Here is a 27,803-nt window from a genome sequence, read left to right on the forward strand (position 1 = left end):
CAATAAAGGTACATTTATTCTTTATATATCTATTATGAGTTATTTCTTATCTTTGGTCAGGTAGTTGAATGGTAATGGTTCTAATATAAAATGTGAATGAAGTCAAATAATAAGGGTCTAAATATTAAATATGGGTTTTTGAATTCTTCGAATTTCTCTGCGAGAAAGTAGGCAATTTACGATCCTTGAATGTAAATATCATTAAAGGATATTTACATATAACATCATAAACTATCTTCTTAATACAGAATACAAATGTTATGATATGACCGACGTCCAGCCTTGTAAATGAAACTTGAAATGAAAGTTGATGAGTACTCAGAAGGTTTGAATTAATAAGCATCAAAGATTATAGAGAACTCTATAATCTTTGATATGCATATGGATGCATATTGCTTTCTGTAATCTTTGCGTCGACGGTAGAGTAATGTTGCTCTGACGAGGTCAAATGACACCGAAACTGTGGTCCGCATCTACGCTTTTTCCACGAAATGGAATTTCTGTTTGAGTGTTGTTGGTTTATTGTAAGTTCGATTTAGATCGTAAAATTTGTTGATTTAATTATCGGCGGATGCTATGCATCTGAATTCATTTCGTTTAAATTAATATATAGCCATAAAGACAATCAATACAAAATGTAACAGTAATTGGGAAGATGTAATTGGAAAATTTCTGCTGCCGATATTTTCGGGGTCTTATATTTTGCCCCAATGACCTGCCTTCTTTAATGCCGGACTTACACTTTCGGTGAACAATTCGTCGAATGAAGTTCCGAACAATTCGATCGTGCACGAAAATATATATAACCATGTCAAATCATTTACATATACATGATACATATACAGATATCCTTTGTGAGATAGAACCAAAAATAAAATTTTTTATGGTTTGTCAATAGGCTGTATCTTTTGAACCAAGCCGATTCGGAAAAAATTGTAAAAGAAAAAAGTGTTTCTTTTAAACACAAGAATCCATGCCACTACTAAAATATTTATACGAGACTCACCCTGCATATACATACAGGCTGTCCGCGCCATGTGGCAGCGGTTGATTAATCTAATTTTTATCAACCCTACAAAAAAAGTTTCAAATAAAACTTTCCTCTTTTTAGGTAGAGCATCTCCTAAAATTATTTAGAACTATACAAAGTGTTTCGTTGCTTTTGCACAGCTATCAACTTCGTTATTTTAAATGGAACATCCTATATATTTTTACACTTTTGAATTCCTTGTTGAATTTGAATATGAGTTTGATAACACAACTATGTCTGAATTCTCAACGGTTTTCGAGAAATTTGACTTTTTATCAATATTTTGAAAGTTGAGGTACTTACGTAAAGGACTATAGCTCCGTCCCCATATTAGGTAGTTTATGATGCTATATGTAAATATCCTTTAATGATATTTACATTCAAGGGTCGTAAATTGCCTACTTTCTCGCAGAGAAATTCGAAGAATTCAAAAACCCATATTTAATGTTTAGACCCTTATTATTTGACTTCATTCACAGTTTATATTAGAACCATTAACCATTCAACTACCTGACCAAAGATAAGAAATAACTCATAATAGATATAAAGAATAAATGTACCTTTATTGACAATGGGTTAATGACCTGGACGCACAAAGTACCCTTTTTTTCGTTAACTGCAGGTAGCAGGTAGTGGCATTTCTGGGAATCATGGATGGGTGTAAGATTCTACCCAATAAGTGAGGTTCAGTGTTTGTGGGACAGGTGGCGCGTCGCGTGATGAGGATTGGGGGCCTCCATGGCGGGCCCCCAATTTCGATTAAAGACACCATCCTCCGGTATAGATATGTAACACTACTGCACTGTACTGATGAGGCACAATAATCCCGAAACCGGTCCACAGTTTGTTTATAGTTTCAGCCTCTCTTGGAATTCTTGTTTTGATTCATGTCTAGCTCTCATTAAAAGGACCATTCTTTGAATTGTCGTTTCCATTTTAGATCGGGTTGATGAGGATAAGATTTTAATTACTTTAGGTAGCTACACGATTTTGAATAAATCGTTTTGACAATGGGCGATACAAATTTTATTCCGAAAGAGAACAGACGAAAATTCGTTGCATCAATTAGGTATTTTGCGAAAAAAAATTCAGATTAATAATAATATGGTTATTTTACAGAGGAAATTTTAGTGTATCATTTATTGACTAGACACAGTCCAAATTTGAATCCATTATTATATATATACATTATTATAGGGACGGAGATATAGTCCTTTATGTAAATACCTCAAACGGTCAAAATATTAATAAAAATTCAAATTTCTCGAAAACCGTAGAGAATTCAGTAGTTTTGCTATCCAACTTATATTAAAATTTAACAAGGAATTCAAAAATGTAAAAATATATAGGGTGTTCCATTTAAATTAACGAAGTTGATAGCTATGCAAAAGAAACGAAACACTTTGTATAGTTCTAAATAATTTTGAGATGCTCTACTTAAAAAGAGGAAAGTTTTATTTGAAACTCTTTTTTGTAAAGTTAATAGAATTAGAGTAATCGACCGATGTCCCATGGCGCGGACACCCTGTATAAGACATTCTCGTATTCCGGTATTAGTTCGTATTCGGCGAGTATCTTTGTAGATGCTGGCGATCCCTTGAGGTTCGTGTTTTTTTCTGATATGCCTCACCATCTTATACTGTCACGTGCCGCCACTGGTGTGATTGGAAACACTTTTAATTAGGTTAAAACTTTTATTTTTTTGAAACGCCTTATTTATAGACAAAATTGTTCTTACAATCAGAAGTAGGAAAAAAGTTAATTAGAAAACTACAGAGTTCTTTCAGTCATCGTCACTATCAATTACGTTCCTCCGGGACTTCTTCCGTTTTTCTTCCTCATTCGACATGTTTTCTTCTTTGTTGGTTTCATTTTCTGATGCATTCTCGGAGCTCGATTCGCTCGCTTCTGAATTCACATTTTCGGCCTTCGAACTCGATGCTTTTTTGCTCGAATCAGACTCACTTCCATCACTGTCATTTTCATTCTTGTCAGTTTTACTCAGAAGTGCCTTCTTGTTTGCTAGTTCTTCCATATCGTTTCGCAGAAGCTGCTCATAATGATCCTTCAATTTTTGTTCCGATTCCCCATTATCGCTACTATCGTCCGAATCAGAAATGAATTCTTTACTTTTGTAATTAGTCGAATCAACTTTCTTCGTAGATTTTTTAGCAGTTTTTTCTTTCGGTTTTGAATCTTTCTCCTTTTTAGTTTTATTACTGCTTTCTTTCTTAATTTTTTTCTGCTCTTTCTTCTTCTTCTTCTTTTCGCTCTTGAGTTTTTCCTCAGCAATTGCCAATAGATCCTCATCGTCTCCGTTTGAAAGTTCATCTAGACTAGTCAAACGTCGTTTCGTGGAGCGTTTCGCACTCTTTGGCGGTCTAGTTTCCTCCCCTTCTTGTTTGTCGTTGGACATTTTCTTCAATTTCTCGAAAATATCTTCGTCCGAAGATGTATTGTTTGTTTCTTCACGGTCCTGTGTGTTAATATCATTGTGGTAACCTGAAAAATATACTTGGTATAGAACGCATATATGTTCATTCCGTCAATACACGTATTATTTTCCCAGTTATGAACCAAAGGTTCACAATAATGAAACGGAATGCGTTCAATAATCGGTTATAACGAAATATCCAGCCAGTAGAGGCATTGTCCAATTTCTTAGGCAACCCTACGAAAAGCGGCTAAGACAAAAAGTGATCCAAACTCCCAAGATTTTAGATTGCAAGATAAGCATGCAATACGAAGAGATATCACTCGATGACAAGACTATATAAAGAAACTGATAGCAAAAACAGGAAGTACTTATATAGGGGAAAAATGATGATTGAAGATGCTAAGATCAGATATTAAAATTGATGTGAGTATAATGATCTTAAGACTGGAATATTTTCTTACTTCCTAATACATATTTTTTTTTTATTAGTCAATGATCTTAATTTTCTAATTCTAATTATCAAAAGATTTCAATAAGTTCAAATGAACTGAATTGTTAATTGTAATAAAAAAATACAAATAATTAGAGAAAGTTGAATTGATAAAAAAAAATTGCCGCAATAGTTTAGAAGCAATGACAATTATTATTCAGTTGCTTCTATTAACTTGTATTAAATTTTTTTAATTGCCATAAAGCTCATCTTTTCCTCTCAGTATGCTTTCATCTATGAATACTTTACCTTTTGATTTCTTCTTAACGAGATTTTCCTCGTTGTTCACAATATCATCCTCAGAGTCTTCAAGATGTATTATTTTAGTCTTCTTTGTGATCGTTGCCGTTTGGACAACGACCTCATCTGAACTTTGCGTTCGTTTTCTTTTATTGTCCGTTGCAGAACTCGTTGAAGGTTGATCAGATACTTGCATATTACTTTTTCTAATTCGCTCAAATACGTTGTCATCGTCGGATTCTTCAGAATCTATCACAACGTTTCCTTCTGTTATTGTGTTCCTTGCGTCAGATATTTCATCGCCCGACTCATTATGCTCTAACTGGGACACATCTTGTTCACCAACAGCAATCGGAACATCTTCCTCAGATATGGTGAGGTTACCTTCCAGAGCTTTCGCTAATAAATCGAGAATGGCCTTTAATGAATTTAAGGGAATGTTGCTTGGTATCCTCCAATATGCTTCCTATAAAAAAATTACTTCAGTGAAAATCTTTACTTTTATAATATATTATAATATCATTTTGAAATGATAATTCGTTCATGTACTAACTTGCTCGTTTGAGGGTTTAGAAATACCCATTGCTTGCAGCAAGTTTTGGAAATCTGGATTTTCCATGGCTGTGACAGCGTAGTCCATGATGGGCACCAAGGGAACTCCCTCCTCGCTATCATCCTCGAAATCCTCTACAGCGTCTGAAATACTTTCCTTCAGCCAGTCTAACGCCTCTTTCATGTCTGAAAATTGAATTGGAGAATTATATCATGTTCATTATTACAGGAACCGAAGAAATAAATAAATCAATAAATTGTTTTTTATTATAATATGTATTACAAGCAATCAGAATAATAATTCTGAGCTCATTTGCTGGCTTTAAAGCTAGATGCTTTCAAGTATTGTCGTGATAAGGTCCTGTCCAGAGGCAGTTCCAACTCAAATCTCTTTCAGATCTGCTGGCCATTTACGTTTGAGTCGCCGATTATTTTGCACTTCAGTCAGCGGCATTCATATGGCCTTCGAGCCTTATGTGTGACGTTTTTCGCTTTTTTCTTTGATCACGTCCTTCATATATGGAACCTTCAGGTCTTCGTGCAGAGTTTGATTTGTAACATACCACGGTGCATCATTCTTAGAAAGAACATGTCACGAAGAAGAGGAAGCAAATGGACCTAAAGGTCAAGGAATTGCACTGGCTTATTGGTAGAAAATCACAATTAACTCTGGAGAATAAACTTCTCATCTATAAAGCCATCATCAAGCCAATTTGGACATATGGAATTGAGCTCTGGGGATGCACTAGTAAGTCAAACATGGCAATAATCCAACGAAGTCAGTCCAAAATCAATAAATAAATTGGAGTACCATGTGTAGACTAAACACTAGGAGATCGCTCCTTTTTGTAGGATAAGTTTATGTGAAATTTCCTCTTTCATAATCTGAAATGAAACGGAAATCCTGATATCCAAGAAGAAAAATATTTAAAAAAGACCCTGTTGCTTAGAAACCTTGTAGTATAGATTGAGATACTTGGTCAGGGAAGCCCAGGCTCTCTGATTCCTTATTCTCTCTGATAAACCCTGTGTTCTTCCAGGATACTCTTAGAATCGCCTCATATGGGCTAATTTATCTATCACAAGGGGCAGAGATCACAACAGATCCTAAGCCCCTTTCAACGCACCTCTCCTCTACAATCTACAGTCCCTGGCCAGTTTATTAGACGCACTGAGGATTTTTTTTATATTTACTGGTATTGCCGGAGGAAAAAGCAGAATATTTGAATTTCATTTCCACAGAATGTCAGTTTTATCTACGACTCTCATTAAATTGTTCTATTTGGCATTTATTTTTGATGTTGTAGTATTAGTACTTAAGTATGAATCAGTACTATGTTTTCCAGTGGACGTCTTGCATTCTGCAGGTTCGGACGTTATTTCGATAATCCACATATGAAATCATTATCTTCGAATGCAGCAAACCGAATAATTCTGCATTGATAGTATGAAGCTCTCATAGCTACACAGGATGGCTCAGCAAAATATTAGAATTTCATGTTTAATCATCAATAAATCAATATTTTTTATTGAATATGATATATTATATGTGAAAACCATTTACAGATGAAGTATATGTAACATAAACATTCAATTTAATAATTCAATATTGAGATTTTGCATCGAATCAATGCGTCTAATAATATGGCCAGGGACTGTAAGTATTTTTAGTGTTCTGTTTTCATAAATTGGGCCTGATGATCTCGTGTAGAGGTCGAAACTTGTAGCATTTTCATTATTAAAAGAATTTTGGAGTTGACATAGAACTGATTCATTTTCATCTCTTCCAATCTACAAGTACTTACTGGTAGATTCGGGTAACTTGGGACAGTCCTGTAACTTGGGACAATTACCCCCTTGCAGATTTCTTTGATTCTTACCATTTATGAGTGAAGGGACAAACTTATAAGACTGTGTAGCGTCTTTTCGGTTAGTTTAACAATTAATTCCTGTTGAGTTTGCCGTGACCAGAGTGTTTGAATTGACAGGAAAAATTAACGAATTCAGGAAAGTAAAAGCGCGATTTTTTATGGTCCTTATACTTTATAGGGTCCTGTGTCATGTACATGTGTTTCACTTTGTGCATATGTAATTTTTTTTCTGGATACGTGGGATATTAGATATGTCATGAAACAAGGTTGTTTACAAATCAAACGGCAACACGGATTTCATTCATTTATTTTGTTGTTTCATAGGCTGACTTGGGACAATGCCCAATAGATACAAGCGGCGCATTGGCAGCAGGACATATGCCGATTTTTCGCAGGATATTATTATTTACGGTATTTCCACAGAGAAATCACCAATGAATGAAAGAAATCAAAGTTCCCTTATTTTGTTTAGTTTTCTTTACATTTGATTTGCAATATATTTACTTTCACTGTAATAGGGGTTTATCATTTAATTTCCTTACCGAATTTCAACTATAAAATCACGAATTCTAATTTTTCCAAACTATACACCGTCCCAAGTCACCTATCTCATTTGAGAGTTGAGAAATCAATAGATTTCAACTTGTATCCCAAGCCTCCCAAATCGGTGGGCGACTTGGGACAAGTATATTTTATTTTTTTCAAAATTTATATCCGACTTCTGAAGCATGGTATATATCCTTATCGATAGTCTGAGTCTTTAAGCATATTCGAACCTCTTTTTCAGATAAAAATAGGTCACCGTTTTGAAAATATGACAAGTTGAACTAAACAATCGTCCCAAGTCACCCGAATCTACGGTATAACAATATTCCAATTGATACTGATGATGGATATTATTCGTACTTTTTTATCACTTATTATATAAATCATTATTGCCACCTCTCACGCAAGATAATCCCGAAGGATGTCATCTAGCGTGCTGGAAAACAGTATACTCTTCCCAAAGCCGCTGATCTCTGATCTTAATCGTAAGCGCAATTTTTTAATTAGCCCATTCGTTGCCGCGTTTCCATCAATTATGGAAACTCATTACTAGCGTGGCCACGCAGAGTTTCATTTTGTAAATGCGTTCCATTGTTTCCAGAACCCACTAGCGAATAGCGATAAGCCTCAAAATAGAATTTTTAATTATTCAGCTTTGTTTACCACTTCTCACGGGCATTTTGAGGTGTAATAACGGCTGCCATTGAATACGCTACCCGGAACAAAATTCCCCATTTCACCGAGACAGGGCGGCTTTTCTTGAAATAATGTTACTGAGAAATAGCCCTGCGATCAAACAGAGAATTCTGAAAAGATATATTACATGAGCGGCCCCCTATGGTTGTTGGGCATTTTAGGCCCAGCAGTGAACAACATTCAAAAAGAAAATTGACGAGTGCACCAACCTTGAGGGACATGAGACAGTTTTTCTTAAGTTCAATACAAAAATGATTTAATGATATGTATATACTACTATACAGGGTCTCCCACTAGTGCCGCAGCGGACGATATAAGCGTCACCGTCAAAGTTAAGCAAAATTTTTTTATGCAAACTTGAATTACTCCATGAATAGCACAACCTAAAAATATTTTGGAATATGTGTCCCACAAAAGAGAAATAAAGGGTGACTTTGATTCTTCAAATGGGACACACTATATTCAGTAGTGTTTTTAATTCTATGGAACTTCCTGCATGCTCTTGTATGCTTTTCAGATATTTTCTTTCAATAGTTTTCGAAATATAAGTTATTTTGCGAAAAAAATGATACCTGTAGAGGCTATGTTATTTAATTATAATTCACGAACCCTTGCACATACAGTTTCACATGGATTGATAGACAAGATTTCAAAGAATCATAGCCAGCTATAATGAAGCATCTCCAGCATATGAAGTGCCCACAAAAAGACTAACAACATGAGGAATTTCAAATCGATTTATCTTTACTTTTTCAAATGCATGCATTTGATTTTTTTCATCATTAAAATAACATTCATTTGACAAAGAGTGAAGTGAAATGAATAGTTATTTTAATGATGAAAAAAATGTCTGGTTTGCTCATTATGAAAACTTAAAGTGGCCCAAGAATCTAGTGTTGAAATGTATGTACAACTCAAAGAAATTCCCACCCTATACAGCGGTGTTCTACAACCTCTCTGACAAACTTTGACAGATGGAAACTGTGCTTATTCTGAACATTTTCTTTCCTATAAACGTAGGATCGATTTGTTGTGTAGAAGTTACAACAAATTGAAAAAACTATTTTCATGTTTGAATCAAGTAGGCCGACCAACGAAAATACTGGTTGTTATGGCAACTGGTGTTATTTATTATTGTCTCTATGCGTGCAGACGTCTATCCGGCAGGAATTGGGGCTGTAACCCAAAAATACTGCGATGGATGTGTGTCATGATTGTAACACCTATAATCACATATGGGGCAGTAGCCTTGTTTGCTGAGGCAGGTCAGGTAAGTACGAGGAGAATGCTCGACTGAGTAAAAAGGCTTGCCTGTGTGTGCATCACGGGAGCTATGAGCACGTGCCCAATTAGGGCGCTTGAGATCATCACATACCTCACACCTCTACATCTAGTGATTTATAAGGTAGCCAATGAGGCCATCCTCAGATTATCTAAGGAAGTAACAGGTAACGAGAGAACCAAGAGTCAGAGAGCTTGGTCCTCTCTGAACGACTACATTCCATCTGCAAACCTTCCCAGTTACTTAATGATCAAGAAAGTAAGCATTGAGAAAAATTTCAGTACAATGATAAGTAAAAGAAAAGATTGGAAACGGGAGTACACCGACTACAATCTTGAAGAAAATACATTAAAATGGTATACAGATGGCTCAAAACCGCTACAGGAGCTGGCGCTGGGATTTACGGAGCAAGTACCAAGTGTGTACTATCCTTAGGCTTCTGTACAAGCGTCCTTCAAACGGAAATACTAACAATCGGAAGATGTTTAGACGTAAATCTAGAATAAACTATCAGAAGTGTGACATAGCTATTCATTCAGATAGTCAAGCTGCCGTAAAAGCACCGAGCTCCTATGTCAAAGCTGATTTAGGAGTGCCGGAACAAACTCAATGATGTAGACAAGAAAAATAAGGTCTCTTCAATCTGAGTTCCCAGTCATTCGGGAATCGAAGGAAACGAGAAGGCCAATACACTTGCTAGAGAGAGCGCACTAAAGCCACTCACTGGCCCAGAACCTTTCTGTGGTATAAGAAAAAGCATCTACAAGGAGGAGTTTATGGAGAAGGAGAAAGCTGAAAGGGAAAAACTCTGGCGGAATTTCCCAGGAATGGATCACTCCAAAAAGTTCCTTCGGAACTTTGAAACTGCTAGATCCTAAAAATATCTGGATCTCAGTAAGAACCAACTATTGTCGCATTGTCGCATTGTCGCATCTGTTGAGAATGGGTTTGTCGGACACTGACGAGTGTAGATTGTGTGGGGAGGAGGAAGAAACTCCTATTCACCTGGTTACGGAATGCTATGCAAGCCAAAGGAAAGAGTGCTTTGGACAAGAAACTTGTAGGAGTGTGGAATTATCCTCGTTAATGCCGTCCCAGATATTGGATTCCATCAGATCTCTGGAACTTGAAGGCGAACTGTAAAGGGCGTGATGAAAACAGCTCTGTTAGGGGGCACAATAGACCTTAAGGTCGCAGTGAACTGTAACCCCTTCTCACTATAACTATAACTATTTATTATTCATTTGCAATGGCGGATTTGCAGTTTTGGCCGCCCTAGGCCTATGACCATGAAGAATGTTGAATTCAGTCAATTAATTTTCACCCATTCTGTTTTTGTAACGATTGGCCGCCCCTTATATCCGACCGCCCTAGGCCCGGGCCTACTTGGCCTTAAGGTAAATCCGCCACTGTTCATTTGATACTTGGTGTATGTCTTGAATTAAAATTCATTCTTTCTAAAATGGACACTCCAGAAGGGTACCTTGAGGATACAAATAGACACTGACCTACTCACATAGTATTTAGTCTATAATTCCTTCCAAAAAAAATACATTTCTATCATTCGGCAGACTGAAGTAAATTTAGAAAATGAAGGAAACTAATATTAATTTATCACCAAACTTCGTATGGAGTTTGTTGAGAAGAGAATAGTTTCAAAGACAAAATGTATAAGCTTCACTTGCTGGTGATGCTCCAAAACGTTTAGGAATGAATTATTGGCCAATATCATAATATTTTTACCTGGTTTCGAGATATTTGGGATCATATGCTAAATCAAATGTTTGTTCTTCTATTTGCGTCCATTCTCATGATTAGGACTATCTTAATAAAAAAGTTGGCAGACAGTTTGGTCATTGATTTGAAGTTGTAGTGGGTGATTTATAAAGGGCGGTGACTAATTGTATCTCGGCAAGTATAGAAATTAGCGAATCGACTAAACAGCTCGATCCTCGGTCTCATACCCTCACCCTTCAGGCACTACTCCAATCCCCCCAGTTTCAAATAACACAAATATTTACCCACCTGATTGTAGAACGCCCAGAGTCAACTCCGCCAGTCTTTTAGATGAAACATTAACGACGGCAACCGATCTCTTGGGCTTCTTCTTTGCGATAATGGCATCAACCCTTCTTGCAGCGCTAGTGGAGGCCCCGGACCTTGGAGTGACATCGTCGTCGGAGTCCTCTTCTGAGCTACTGCTGCCATCTGAACGGCCAGAATCCACGTTCCTTTTACCTGCGACAAAAGATTAATTATTGAAGGCAAATGCCGATGTATGAGGGATGTTGGCGCTTTTGAGGGATGTCCTCGGAATGGGGGGATTTCAATAATGCAATATGTTCGCAGCGGAAATGCGACCCGATGGAGAGGGTGAGTTCATTAGAGTCCTCTGGGGCGATATGGAATATTTCGTGTTCAATTTGGGAATGACTTCAGTATTTTGAACTAAAAACTGTGACATATGGAAAGGAGCCTGAGGGAGAGTATTTGGGAGTTCAGTACTACCAGTTTTTAATTAGCGTTCATGAATTCCAAACGTTTTTCCCTCAAAGAAGGAGCTGTGTTGCTCTGACGAGGTCAAACGAGACCGAAACCATGGTCAGCATATGCTCTTCATCGGTGGAACATTCTCCATTTAGCTGTCCTGACGATGGCAACTCGGCTATTTCAATTCAGATCGTAATACATGTTGATATTGACATCGGCGGGTTGTATGTATCTGAATTAAATCTTATTATTGTTCCCTATTACATTCGCTTAAGGTCTCAATGGCACAAATAGGCTTATCATGTTCCATTTTCTTTTTCCAAAATAATTTCCATAATGAGTACTCCTCAGACACAAGCTCTAGCTAGATCAATCATATTCTCATAAAGTTACAAAGATTCAACATCTATTGTTTCAGCTGTTGAGGTTGGTATCAAGCACAGAAGTGCTCCCAGAACCTTTTTGTGGTCGCTAAATCTGTATTTGGGCTGATCTATAAGATCGTCTAGGAGCGGTATTGCCACTGATATTCTAAAATAGTGGCCATACCCGAAAGAAGGAGAATAATGTCCTGCATCACCATCACGAATTATTTCTCCAATTTTCCAAAGCTTCAATATGCTTTGGAATAACGGGACTCTACACAAATCAAACTTCATAACAGAAAGTCCACACGATATTAAATTATAAATGGTGTAATCAACAAAATGACGATTTTCTTTTAATATTAAGATTTGAATCCTACGTCACCCTCCATAAAAAATATTTTCTGTTTGTTTAGATTTGCGTTGTACGAGGATGTATTGATATCTAATTAGCCTAGACCAGTTCCATGCATAAAAAAATATTGAGTTACCATAGCAACGAACAATAACTCATAAGAAGTGTCAGTGTAAAGTTTGAGGTCAAGAAAGTAAACCAGAGTTACGCAATAACTTAAGAAAGAAGATGTCCACCGAAATTGTGAAAATCGAAAAATTGGAGTATCGAGCTATCATCAAGTACCTGTATTTAAAAGGGTTAAGGGTAAGCATATTTACGAAGATATGCTTAATACCCTTGTTGATCAATGTCATTCGTATGCGACCGTGAAAAATTGGACTGCAAGTTTCCAAAAAGGTAAATTTTCCATTGAAGATGATTACCGAACGGGATGGCCAGTTTCTGTGTCAGTCCCCGAAAATATCGATGCAGTTCATGACATGGTTTTATCAGACCGTCGAATTAAAACGGATATCTGAAGCACTGAATATTTCATCGGCGTTCATCATAATATAGTCAATTTGGACATGCTGCAAAATGGATCCCCAAAAGTTTGAATGTTGACAAAGCGCGCAAGGGTAGAAGCATCACGTTCGATCTGAGCTCTATTTGAAAACGATGTAGACTTCTTAAACCGAATTATTACTATGGATGAGACGTGGGTACATTTCTACGATCCAGAAACAAAGCAACAATCGTTGGAATGGCGACAATCTGATTCTCCTCAGAAACCTCAGAAGTTTCGTGTCCAAAAATCTGCTGGAAAAGTTCTTGCTTCAGTTTTTTGGGATTGCCATGGAGTAATCATGATTGATTTTTTGGATGAGGGTAGAACAATAACCGGAGATTACTATTCGACATTACTGACCACTCTACGGGAAAAAATTGAATAGAAGATATCAAAAGGTGTTTTGTTTTTGCAGGACAACGCCCATGCACACAAATCTCATGTTCCCATGCAAAAAATTCTTGATTTAAGCCCGTTTGCACCAATCCCCCTCAAAATGAGTATTTAACTAAGCGTAGTTTAAAGTTAATGGACGCTTAATTTTATTGCCAGTTGCACGACTGCGGCTTAACAGAATCTTAAGTAAGAGGCCCATAAGTTTTGATATCTAGTGATATTTCAGTTTTTTATTTTGGTGCAACTTCATTCTAGTCCAATAAAGCCTTTTCATTGGTTGGCCGTTTGCCGATGATCGTTGTCATTTCATTAACCTATAACTTTATTGTCCTGTCAGTCAGTGTCAAGTAAACTATTATATTATTATCAAAGAGTGATAACTTTTTGTTGCTGAATTAGCATTATTATTGATAATGAAATGGATTGTCGAATAAAAGGTACTTATGACGTTATTAGAAAAACCACAGCAGTTCTGCAGCCAGTTTATGAGTTCAACAAATTATTTTAGGTTAGAATCCCGCCCCTAAATACCTAAGTGGTCATTACAGGAGCGCTTAATTTTAAGGCTAGCTTAAGCCATTTAAATGTCACTTTACAGTTGGTGCAATGTAATTTAAGTTAAGGGTTAATTTTAAGGGACACTTAACCTTAACACCGTTTGGTGCAAATGGGTCTAAGTGTTTGAATTACTGGAACGCCCCTCTTATTCACTAGATTTGTTTCCATCCGACTATCATCTCTTTCCTCAACTGAAAAAAAAATTAAAAGGTCGTCAATTTTCTTACAACGAGGATGTAATAAAAACTGTGGAGGTCTAGTTTGCAGAGAAACATTTATTTTAAAGGTCTAGGGACGTTGCAGGTTCGCTGTAATAAATGTATGCAAATAAGAAGAGAATATGTTTAATAATAAAATTCTTGTTTGGTTCTATAGTAGCCTGAGAATTTTCAATATACCCTCGTAGAATGATTGTAATCAATAAAAATTCACTGGATAGGCTTTTGTGCCTAACAATAAACAACGATTATAACTTTTTTCTCGTTGTCCCCCAATTCAATGTAGGATCACAATTGGGGTATGAACCTCCCAAGGCAGAATTATGCGTCATAAAACATCATCTGGAATGAATCACGGGGCCCCCATTGTTGGCGGAGGCGCGTACCCCTGCCAGGATACAGGTCGTCCGTTTAAAAAGTTCCAAATGGATTGCCTGAATGGCCTTTGTGAGGATCGGGGTTCGGTAGATTATCCGAATTTTATTGTTGAGGTGCGCGTTCGTCGGAGATGGCAATAATGTAGGCACTTTGTCAACATCTTCCCGTTCCCCCCAGGTTTGAATTAGCAATTTCTCGAGATGTATAGCGAGGTCGAGGAAGGAGGTTGGAAATTGATCGGCAAAGTGCATCGGAGCATTACCAGTAGATGTCGCCAAATTGGATTATTATCGGTTCTATGGGGATTTTGCCTTAGAAATTTGTGTGGCACTGAAGCATTTCAGTATCTCTAAACGAAAATAGGATGAATACGATGTTCGGAGAGAAAATTCCCGATATTGATGCCCAGACTGAATAAGTCTGGAGTTCAAAAAGAAGTCGTAATCGTTTTAATATAAATTATTATCAAGAGCCAAAGGACAGATTTAACTTTTAGGTGACTCAGCTTGCTTTTAAAGTGGAGATGGGGTGAATTCGAAACCAAATTCTTCTCAGTAATATTTCACAATATGATATTAATGAAATTCACAGGGAATTGGACAATAGTTTATTTTCAAAGTACTTATAACATCGCCGACGTTTCGGAACGGTTCGTTCCTTTTTCAAGGCTCGTTATATTAAATTTGAAAATTTTGAAAACAATTCATTTGAATACTACTCAAATTAGGAGTCCCCCGATCTGAGGAAACATGCAATGATACTTTTATTCGGCTGTCGAGTCGAACATGAAAGAGACACAAAAGTAACAAAATCTAAATTAAATGTCCTGTGAATTTCATTAATATCAAATCAGCATGGACATGAACTATGAAGAATTTCACAATATGTTTTGCAACTTCTTCCTAGTCCAGTAAAGCCATTCCATTGGCTGGCTGGGTTAATTGTTGTCATTTCATTAACCTAACTTTACTGTCCTGTCAGTCAGTTTAAAGTTAATTAGACCCGTTTGCACCAAACCAAACGCCCTTAGTCTTAAGTGTCCCTTAACTTGAATTACGTTGTTAACTGACATTTAAATGGCTAAAGCTAACCTTAAATTTACCTTTTATTTTACAATCCATATAATTATCAATAATAATGCTCATTCTACAACAAAATATCACTAGATATAAAAACTTGAGGGCCCCTTACTTAAGATTCTGTTAAGCCATAGTCATTCAACTGAGAATAAAGTTAAGCGTCCATTAACTTTAAACAACATTTAGTTGAGTACCGCTGGTGCAAACGGGCCTTATTATATTATTATTATCAAAGAGTAAAACAACTATTTGTTATTGAATAAGCATTATTATTGATAATGATAAAAGTTGTCAAATAAAAGGTACCTAAGTTTATACAACACTTTCTTTGTAAATCTTATATATGAATTTTTTTTATTAATGTTGAACGTGGACAGAATGTCCTTGTTACTACGAATACGGTGAATGATTGCCAAACAGGTGGTTTGGCACAAACGGCACACAACCTATCCGCAGAAGAAAAATGTTTGTTGCTAACTATAGTATGATTTGAGACACAAAATTAAAAAAAAGACTGATAGTATTACAATAAAGGCAAAACAAAGGCTTGGTATCTAGAAATAAATTCATTCAATTCTCAAAATCCATCAGAAATGGGAAGTTCTGCAGCCAGTTCAACAAATCATTTTAGGTTAGAATGCCGCCCTAAAATATTTAAGTGGTCATTACAGGAGCACTTAAATTCAAGGTTAGATTTAGGCCCGTTTGCACCAATACCCCTTAAAACGAGTACTTAAAGTGTCGTTTAAAGTTAATGGACGCTTAATTTTATTCCCAGTTGTACGACTGTGGCTTAACAGAATCTTAAGTAAGAGGCCCTTAAGTTTTTATAGCTAGTGATATTTCTGTTTTTTTATTTTGGTGCAATTTCATCCTAATCCATTTTAAAGCCATTTCATTGGTTGGACGGTTGCCGATGATCATTGTCATTTCATTAACCTAACTTTATTGTCCTGTCAGTCAGTTTCAAGTAAATTATTATTTCAAAAAACTTTTTGCTGTTGAATTAGCTTCAATATTGATAATGATAATGATTGTCAAATAAAAGGTACCTAAGTTTATATGAGTACAACACTTCCTTTGTAAGGTCTTGTGTAAATTTGTTTTACTAATGTTGAAGAGGAACGTGAAGAAAATGTCCTTATTGCTCTTGGTAGTACGAATACGGTGCATGATTGCCAAGTGAGTTGTGGTAATTTACGAAGGGCACTCAACTTCTCAACAGAAGAAAATAGTTTGTTGCTAACTATAGTATGATTTGTGACACCAAATTGAAATTTAAAAAAGACTGATAGCATTACAATAAAGGCGAAAGAAATGGCTTGGTATTCAGTAATGAATTCATTCAATTTTCAAAATCCATCAAAAATGGGAAGTTCTGCAGCCAGTTCAACAAATTATTTTAGGTTAGAATCCCGGCCTCAAATACCTAAGTGGTCATTACAGGAGCGCTTAAATTTAAGGCTAGCTTTAGCCATTTAAATGTCACTTAACAGTTAGTGCAACGTAATTTAAGTTGAGGGTTTATTTTGAGGGACACTTAACACTAAGTGTGTTTGGTTCAAACGCGTCTTAATACTGAATTGAGGGTCATAATATCCATTCACAGGCACATAATGTCACAGAATACTTGAAAACCAACTTCATACTATGTTACAGTCATTTATAAATATCTCGTTTTTCGCAAAGAGTAGTCAAAGATACAGCAAGATTTAAATTTATAAATCATGAAACGCTCACGAATATTCTGCGTCCAATATATGACACCGTTTCTAACTGAAGAAACACTCGCTCATACATGGAAAACACATGCAAAAACAGATCCTATTAAAAAAAAACTACGCCGTACAACGAAGCGTCCGACGAACGCCCCAAACGTCAGATACATCAGAATCAGCGCCGGCATCTGCGCCTCAAAATTCGATAAAAAATTTCATTATGCCAATAGCACGTCGAAAAGGAGGACAAAAACACCGGAAAAGGATCTCGTGTCGGGGAACATTATTTTCACGCGGCCATCCTTCTTCATCTTGCCATCGGAAAATTTCCCCGGGAAAATGGTACGTTCATGCAAATAAACTAATTTTTCCACCCCCGCATCTCTTGTCGTGACTCATTTCCATGCAAAGATTCGCGATGTGTGTTGCCCATATACGGGAAAATTGGGTTGTTGCGAGTCCCACACTGCGTTTTACGGTACGCGATTTCGGCGATTCAAAATTTTCCGGAAAAAATATGCATAGTGAAAGTTTCATGCGGATGAACGGAATACTTCAGCATTTTTTCTGCCATAAGGGAGTCATAAACTAAGAGATATGTTCGAAAGGGGAAACTTCGTTGAACACGTGAAAAATGATTCATAGATGCAATCGTTTAGACTTTGCTGACTTAAATTTGAATTTTACATATATAGGGTGACCCAGGGGTGCTTACATCATTTTGTTGTTTCTATCAAAGTTGTTTATATCCAAGCTATCGTCTTGATTTTTTCCAGACAATAGGTCTGACAATGAGCACATCATGACAATATTTTCATCCATACAACATAGTAGCTATATAGTTGGTTTTCAATTATTCTGTGTCATTCTGTGCCATCACTACTTACACTACAGTACTCAAGGGAAGACAGGGTTTTTTTATCGATGTGTTTTACCTAAGCTGTTGTATTATGCCCTGAATTGTATGATATCCCGTTACACTAAAACCTACTGAAACTCATCCACATGCTATATTTTTTGATATACAAAAATGCATTGCTGACATTCAAGAGAGGATATAATTCCAATAAGAGAAAGGGTATTAATAAGTTTCAGATCGAATCAAACATGGACCAATTCAATAATTTGCCGACGTTTCGGTTTATTTGAAACCTTTTTCAAAGGTTCTGAAAAGGACTAATAAACAAATATAGAATTGGCAACAATAAGCAATCGTACAGTTTAATACAAAGTGAATAAAAAGTACACCTATATAGATTTGAAAAATAACAATTTCCCAGGTTCACAGTCTATAAATAAACAAAAATATAACCTCAAAAACATGCGTACAATTAAAAACGGAGCAGAGTCACACACTAAGGTGGAAAATCTCACATTACTTTTTGGTTCTGGTCATAAGATTTCTGTTAAGAAAACAGTGAAAAAGATCCTTAGAGAGATGAACATTTTCTTACAAACGCAGTCGTAAGAAAAGACTGATATAAAATTCAACACGTAAAAAAGAAAATATAACAGCCCTTGTAGATCATATAAGTGAACTTCATTCATTCAGGTTCGACGATGTTAAAATTTTAGGAATATGCAACGACGCATATTTCTTCTGGTACATATATTCCGTAACTCAAAATGAATTCCTTGTTTTGTTTCCGAATTTTTTGAACCTATGACATGTTTTCGCGCCTCCGCTACATAGCACCCTCTAAAACACTTGTTTTGATCCTGAGATTTCGTATACTTTTCAGTTCACAGTACAGGGACTATGATGAAGGTATAATAAAAACGAAATTTCGTCTCTTACAGCCAGTTTCATAATCAATTTTCAAGTCACTTTTGTTTCAAAGCTTCCTTTTGTCCTATTAAAACTGATGTAATGAATCCCAGTTTTCTGAGGAAAACTGGAGTTCATTTTAGTACATTCCTTTCGTTTTACATTTTCCGTCTTTGAAAATATTTTAATTCTCAAATATTCAGTACGTTCATTCCGATAGGCAGAGTAAATGTAAAAAACCGTTTATCTGTGTTTGACGTTGTTTTTCTTGCATGCCGTTGAAGATTTCGACGTTTTTCTGATGTTGATATGCGATAAACCGGAGCTGACGACATTTTTCATTCTTGTCGCATTCTGGAATTTTCAGATTTTTAACGTGTGGGGGATTTGCCTATAAAAGCAGATTTTCCCCCGCGACGGTCTCTTTTACTTCAGTCTTTCACTTGGTGACTTCTACTTCTACTTTCGACTGTTGATTCTGTTACTTCAGTCGCTTTTACTGCTCTTTCACTTCAGTTAGTTTATGCTCCGTACTTTCTGCGATTCGACGTTTAAGAATAATTTTGTGTTGCTAGCATCAGTGATATTAAGAATTAGTTTTTAGTTTTTTTTCCTTTGATTTTCGCGAGTGCCTGAAACAAAGGAGGTAGGTCCCCGTCTTTACCGTTCAGTTTCTTTGTTAGACCTACACCGTTTACTTCTTTGACTTTGACACTGCTGAACTGTATCGCTTTCTGTTATATTTTATCGTTCTTTACCCCGTTTCGCGAGTATGACTTTTCCCTTCGCTATCAGTCATGGCGCGTAAGCCCTTGGGGTACTGAGGGGAAAGTCCCGTCAACTCCCCTGTCCGCGTTCCGCGTCATAAGTGTTGAATCCGAAATCTCTTCTTTTCTATCAGTCATGGCGCGTTATAGCCCTTGGGGTAGAGAATAAGAGATACCGCTCGTCGTCAGTGAAATCCCGTAGTTGCGCTAAAAATAGACCTTTTCTTCGCTATCAGTCATGGAGCGTTATAGCCCTTGGGGTAGCGAATAAAAGTCTCGAATAGACTCGCCCTGGTTGTGTTTCATTTCTGGAGAAATGCAATTACATCCCGATACCGTATAGCAAGTCATTTCACTTCGCGAGGTCATCCTTAGTATTCATTTCGTCAGTTCTGGTTGGCGCATTTTATTGAACAACCTTTGATTTTTCACTGCACCCGGTATAAACTTTATAAAGTGCTCGTGACCGGATAGGATTTCCCGAATGTATGTTTGCTTATAGATTCGCTCATATTTCATATACTGCATTCAAATTTATTTTAGCAGTCGGTTGGCCATGAAATAATTTTCTCAAGTTTTTGTAACTAGAACGAAGTTAGGTTGGCACTCATGAAATGTCGTTAATGTCATAACGCCGTTGCCACAACTAATATCAATTTTTATTACGAAAATTCGAAAATGCCGAAAGTGATTTAAAAAAGAGACAGGGTTTCAGGAAGTGCTATTTAGAATTCAGGTCCGCTCATTCAAATAGTTATACCCTGATATTCTAAAATCCACAATACGTCAGACGATAGCGAACATATTCAATGTAAGAGAATTTATATAATGTTTCATCTGAATCTAAAAGACTTATATTTCAGCTGAATATTTCCACAATCAGAAAGATTGTGAATGGAGAGTATGACAAAGAATTTTCTTCTATTGGGAGACCCAAAAAAGTGGTGGCATTTGGGAATTTTATGTTTGAGTGAATTAATGCGAAAAGTTTACTACAGGATTTTCGATAAATGTCATCGGAGAATAAGTTCCCTAAGATGGATTTTTCTATTTTTCATTTGACTTGTCCTATACAATGTAAATGTCTTAAGGTACAAATAAATACCTAATTATTATAATTACATCAATGTATTAAGATGAATAGCCACAAATACGCGCAAGTTGCCCTGTTACTTGTTTATTCATGTGAAATTTTTGTTCAACGGTGAAGTTGCATCTTAACTTGAAACTTCCTTCAACTCCTTTTACTTATATTGATGCAAGATGATTTTTGTTGAAGAATTTAACATTCTTGTAATTATCTGTTAATTCCTTCGGGAAATACCCATTCCCAACCACTGCATCATATGCATTTCATCTTCGGGTTAATATTTTTGAAATCTACAAATGATGTAAGCCAAAGAAGATAACGAACATTAACTCTCCTCAAGCTAGTGCATATTATGATATTATACTGATCTCTTGTATTTTCCATGCAAATAACTGGATTTGGTATGCCTTCAATCAGTTTGTATAAACTTCAATTATGTTCGTCACATATTTTCCGAAGAGATTCGACATTGTGATAAAATACGTAATAACAGAAACTTTTACGTAGAACGGGCAACATAGCGTTGATTTAAAACCCAAAAATGTTTTGACAAGCTTCATAACCCCACATTTCCGTACTATACAGAGTGAAATGTGTCAAATTTCCATGGCCAACCGACTGCTAAAATAAAATTGAATGAAGTATATATAGTTGGTTTTCAATTATTCTGTGTCATTCTGTGCCAGTGAATAGAAATGATGACGATGACCTTCAGTTCAGTATCAAGAGATTATTCTCTGAACAAATTTGACATCACTACTTACACTACAGTACTCAAGGGAAGACAGGGTTTTTTTATCGATGTGTTTTACCTAAGCTGTTGTATTATGCCCTGAATTGTATGATATCCCGTTACACTAACACCTACTGAAACTCATCCACATGCTATATTGTTTGATATACAAAAATGCATTGCTGACATTCAAGAGAGGATATAATTCCAATAAGAGAAAGGGTAATAATAGGTTTCATATCGAATCAAACATGGACCAATTCAATAATTTGCCGACGTTTCGGTTTATTTGAAACCTTCTTCAAAGGTTCTGAAAAGGACTAATAAACAAATGTAGAATTGGCAACAATAAGCAATCGTACAGTCTAATACAAAGTGAATAAAAAGTACACCTATATAGATTTGAAAAATAACAATTTCCCAGGTCCACAGTCTATAAATAAACAAAAATATAACCTCAAAAACACGCGTACAATTAAAAACGGAGCAGAGTCACACACACTAAGGTGGAAAATCTCACATTACTTTTTAGTTCTGGTCATAAGATTTCTGTTAAGAAAACAGTGAAAAAGATCCTTAGAGAGATGAACATTTTCTTACAATAGCAGTCGTAATAAAAGACTGATATAAAATTCAACACGTAAAAAAGAAAATATAACAGCCCTTGTAGATCATATAAGTGAACTTCATTCATTCAGGTTCGACGATGTTAAAATTTTAGGAATATGCAACGACGCAAATTCCTACTGGTACATATATTCCGTAACTCAAAATGAATTCCTTGTTTTGTTTCCGAATTTTTTGAACCTATGACATGTTTTCGTGCCTTCGCTACCTAGCACCCTCTAAACCACTTGTTTTGATCCTGAGACTTCGTATGCTTTTCAGTTCACAGTACAGGGACTATGATGAAGGTATAATAAAAACGAAATTTCGTCTCTTACAGCCAGTTTCATAATCAATTTTCAAGTCACTTTTGTTTCAAAGCTTCCTTTTGTCCTATTAAAACTGATGTAATGAATCCCAGTTTTCTGAGGAAAATTGGAGTTCATTTTAGTGCATTCCTTTCGTTTTACATTTTCCGTCTTTGAAAATATTTTAATTCTCAAATATTCAGTACGTTCATTCCGATAGGCAGAGTAAATGTAAAAAACCGTTTATCTGTGTTTGACGTTGTTTTTCTTGCATGCCGTTGAAGATTTCGACGTTTTTCTGATGTTGATATGCGATAAACCGGAGCTGACGACGTTTTTCATTCTTGTCGCATTCTGAAATTTTCAGATTTTTAACGTGTGGGGGATTTGCCTATAAAAGCAGATTTTCCCCCGCGACGGTCTCTTTTACTTCAGTCTTTCACTTGACTTCTACTTCTACTTTTGACTGTTGATACTGTTACTTCAGTCGCTTTTACTGCTCTTTTACTTCAGTTAGTTTATGCTCCGTACTTTCTGCGATTCGACGTTTAAGAATAATTTTGTGTTGCTAGCATCAGTGATATTAAGAATTAGTTTTTAGTTTTTTTTTTCTTTGATTTTCGCGAGTGCTTGAAACAGAGGAGGTAGGTCCCTGTCTTTACCGTTCAGTTTCTTTGTTAGACCTACACCGGTTACTTCTTTGACTTTGACACTGCTGTACTGTATCGCTTTCTGTTATATTTTATCGTTTTTTACCCTGTTTCGCGAGTATGACTTTTCCCTTTGCTATCAGTCATGGCGCGTAAGCCCTTGGGGTACTGAAGGGAAAGTCCCGTCAACCCCCCCCTGTCCGCGTTCCGCGTCATAAGTGTTGAATCCGAAATCTCTTCTTTTCTATCAGTCATGGCGCGTTATAGCCCTTGGGGTAGAGAATAAGAGATACCGCTCGTCGTCAGTGAAATTCCGTAGTTGCGCTAACAATAGACCTTTTCTTCGCTATCAGTCATGGAGCGTTATAGCCCTTGGGGTAGCGAATAAAAGTCTCGAATAGACTCGCCCTGGTTGTGTTTCATTTCTGGAGAAATACAATTACATCCCGATACCGTATAGCAAGTCATTTCACTTCGCGAGGTCATCCTTAGTACTCATTTCGTCAGTTCTGGTTGGCGCATTTTATTGAACAACCTTTGATTTTTCACTGCACCCGGTATAAACTTTATAAAGTGCTCGTGACCGGATAGGATTTCCCGAATGTATGTTTGCTTATAGATTCGCTCATATTTCATACCTACACATATCTCCCTTGTACATATAATCAGTTTCCGAAGGTGTGAATAAACTAGTACATAATTTGATTTTGACTATTTCGTTATCGCTACCACCCTAGATAACAGCGAACTCTGTCTCCGACTAGCAGCTACTCTGGTAGGTTTGCTATTCTTCCTAGCGAAAAGAATAGCTGGCGCTCGAGATAAGTTTTCTCCGAGGTAACCACGTTACACTGAAACTAGAGAAAACTTCAAAATTGAAGGGCATTTAAAAATTATTATGAAACGTCCAGTTAGTTTTTCTGTGAGGAAACAAGTTTATGAGTGATCAAACGATACTCATTTTTTCAACACTATAAAACGCAATCCAAGACCCTCCCGAAGATGTCTAAATGCGACAGACACCAGCAGATGCACAGTGTTAGTTATAGAGTAAAATTTATTAAGGTCTCCTCTGCCCTCCACTTAGCAAGACCGAAATGAAAGAACGTCAACGATTTATCGCCATAAATATCAGCCCGAAATAAAATGCCGGAGTAGATGGAACAGCACGATTTGCAGGTTCTCGCGTAATTTATTTCCTCTTAAGCCTGCAGGAGGCGCTCTTCTATATTAGCACTGAAAAGCATCGAGGGTAGCAACCCTTGCAAGCAGTGGTGGCTTCTAATAAGGGAAAATCCCGAATTCGGCTTATTTGAATAATTAGTTTGTGCGACGTTAAACCTGAATTACTTTAATGAAGGAAAGGTGCCATAAAAGTATCACCTTCTGCCAATGGAGAGAAGATATTGACATTTTTTAGAATCCATCTCTGACATGATACAACTTCTCTTCGTACAACAAATATCTGACCTTATTTTTATTGTCGCTGAATATTGCTCATTGGGTTCAACGGTATTCAAAAATTTGATGCACCACTGAATTCGTTAATGAATATTATATGAACCATCAGATCTTCACCTCTTTATTGGTGAACTGTCGACAATAGTCGGCCCAAAGCAAAGAAACTGCAGATTTGAATTCTTGAAAAAACTCAATTATATCCTCCTCTATTTCAGACAGTGCGATTCCTGGACAGAAGTCGCATAAAACAATCTTTCAATTTGTATAAAAGCGACATGTGAATTCAGCAGTCTGAATGGAATTACATGAGATATTTTCGACTTAGATCTCATTCTGATCCTTCAAATACATTTCCTGGTTTTGATCTTCTCAAGAATCCCTACTTATTCAATCCTTAGGATACCGCCAATGGTATTGACAAATCATCTGAAGGATCCAGGACTGGCTTCCTGATATGTATGATCCATAGGCCAGCTAGTTCTAGACACTAGCACACTATGTGTTTAGCTGTTTCCCTTTACAATCCAAAGAGATCGCTTGTCTCATCCGCTAATTTGCCAATGCGGTGCTTGTGGTCCGTCAGCAGCCTCACCATATCCTGTAGCACAGCTCGTGGTAGCTTCAGGAGCTTTTTGGTGTAGGTCGGTGAAAGCAACGCGAATCTTTTCGTCTGACCAAGTCCTGGAGTGTTCCTCAAGAGAGTGGTTTTACTGTTCACCTCCTATTCTTGGACCTCTTTCTTATATCTTTACCAAGCCCAAAAAGGTTTTTTACGTCCGGCAAGTGTTAAGCTGAGTTTGATGTCTTTTCTCAAGATCATCGGCTCTTTTATTTCCTTCAATAACACCTGTCCCGTCCTGGCACCTTTAGGGGAGACCTTGTTGAGCCTATAATTCAAGCGCCCGTGGTCTGGATGTCCGTTTTAAGTTAGATGTGCTTCCCTTTAAGACACTCTTGAGAACAAGTGTAGACAGCTAATGTCTATGACTGTAAGATAGAAGGCTCATGTTTCAGGGCTATAGAGAACCTTAATTTCAGTCCCCATATCCCAGTACCTGTAACCCCTGATATATATCGATCAGTAGGTTCATATGGATCACTTTTTGTACAATTGATTTATGTGTAGACAGCCAAGTTGTGATTCCTTGACAAGAAAAAACGAGGGGTTTTTATTGACCATTTTTCGAGATTTTTCTTATATTAAAGTAAATATCGAAGATATGGAATTTTTCGAGTAACTTTTCACTCACTCTGTATATGTCCAGCATCTTAAACTTCATGAATTAGTGCCTTCTAGATAGCCAGATAGATAGATAGAGTTCTATTTTAACTCAGTGATTCTGTTTGCACATGTAGAATAATACATAATAATGTTGTAATACACACAGATAATAATTTTTATAGAGTAGATTGTGACTATTGTGAGGTAATAAAAGATATCGAACAAAAATATTTGTTAATTTGTTCTGTTCCTCAGCTATCTTCTAAATGAGGATTATTTTCAATATAACTGCTACTGCAATGAATTGAAGGCAATTATGATGACTTAAGTCCTTACAAAAATGAGAATATACAGGGTGTATTTGAAGGTGAGGCTATTTTTTTAAACGGAAGGTAGAACTGGTTAAAATGAATCGTTTCACCAAAAATCACCTATACAAAACTTTCAAAATGACAAAGTTGAAAAAATATTGCAAATGATTACTGAAATAGATCCTAATACGACCCTAGACCGTTTGTTTACTGAATTATCTCGAAGCAGTGGGAAAAAACTCATCTCCTGATTCGACCATGTGGTTTCGTTTAGGATATTGGCTCGTTCGATATTTACGTGGTCTACGTCTGAATTATTAACGAATTTTTTCACAATGGACACCACAATCTTCATGTTCGAACATTCCGACAATCGTCGTGAAAATGGGATAAAATAGGGAAACATTATATCACTTTATCAACATAACTAACATAAGCACTTTCAAGAAACTGCCTCGAAATTCTACATTTTTTTTACCCTAAATTGCACGATACAACAATTATGATTCTCTCAAAAGTGACCTGATGCATCTAATCCGATGAACTTGTTACTGAACCATTCATTGTCCAGCCATATGTTTATAACAATCCGGAAACAATATCAGGAAACAGTTCGCCACGGTTGTCATGAAACCGTAGTTTCTTTCATTCATTTTTTAGTCCTGTTTCCTGATATTGTTTCCGGATTGTTTAATATGGAGGACGCTTATGCCAGTAGTTTCATATGTTTATATTTTGTCTCGTTTTTGCGATGCCGGAGTAACCTTCCACAGTCCCGTACTTGAAATTGAATGAAATTTCGTCGAACTTCTAGGGGTTGTATCTCAGCCGTCTTGGATATTTTGTATAGACAATTTTTGGTTAAACGACTTATTTTGATGAGTTCTACCTTCTGTCAAAAAAAGCCTCACCTTTGAAAACACCCGGTATAAGTACCTACACTATAACACATTAGCTTACAAAAAAATTCAACAAAACAAATACACATAACTAATAGAACACGAAATTACAGTGACAATATTCACAGGAACAACTTGAGGCTGTATTCTAGCTTCTAAATTCTAGCCTAGACTAGATGCCATTTGCATTGAAAAGCAGGGTGAGTTCCAAACACCATTTTCCACCTAAGCACGCCACTGGGCGGACCGGAAAACCGAAAAGGGGGGCCGTTCACGCTGCATTTCCGCCGGCAGCGGAATGTAGTCGGGAAAACACTATAAAGCTGTACGGCGGCATTGTCAGAACCAGAGTACTCTGATTAATTCAATGACAAGCCCAAGATTGCCTTCCATGGAATCATTTATCTTTTGTCCCGGCCGACTGCGGGGCCCTGCCCTAAACCGCAATTTCACTTTTGTTAGAGGCCCCCAGCCGTAGGCGGCGGTTGCGTTATTGCCGCAGATATTTAATTCACATAAATACGGACATTTCGGCGGGCGCAAGACACTAATTTAATGCACCGTTCGAGAAGGTGGGGTGGAGAAGATGCCCTAGGGGAAAAATTTGGTATTGTTTTATACGGAGACGAAGCCCCGATGCAAGTGAAGGGTTGTGCGAATGGGATTTTAGGATTTAGCGTGATCATTACAGCAATGAGCCTAATGGCGTGGCTGTTATCTCAACTTGATGATATATC

At 36.8% G+C, this 27,803-nt stretch overlaps 1 protein-coding gene across 1 annotated transcript in view; it reads right to left on the bottom strand.

Moving 5' to 3' along the window:
• Positions 1-2,720: 2,720 nt before the first annotated feature.
• LOC123319598 (protein timeless homolog) overlaps positions 2,721-27,803 on the bottom strand; it is a 358,706-nt gene continuing 333,623 nt past the window's right edge. Inside the window, exons 17-20 of the mRNA XM_044906624.1 lie at positions 11,170-11,382; positions 4,751-4,935; positions 4,207-4,663; positions 2,721-3,532 (exon numbers count right to left, since the gene is read on the bottom strand). Of these exons, the coding sequence (XP_044762559.1) occupies positions 2,814-3,532; positions 4,207-4,663; positions 4,751-4,935; positions 11,170-11,382 (1,574 nt within the window). The 3' untranslated portion in view covers positions 2,721-2,813. The remainder of the gene's footprint in view (positions 3,533-4,206; positions 4,664-4,750; positions 4,936-11,169; positions 11,383-27,803) is intronic.

This window comes from Coccinella septempunctata, chromosome 8, assembly GCF_907165205.1.
Source record: "Coccinella septempunctata chromosome 8, icCocSept1.1, whole genome shotgun sequence".
NCBI lineage: Eukaryota > Metazoa > Arthropoda > Insecta > Coleoptera > Coccinellidae > Coccinella > Coccinella septempunctata.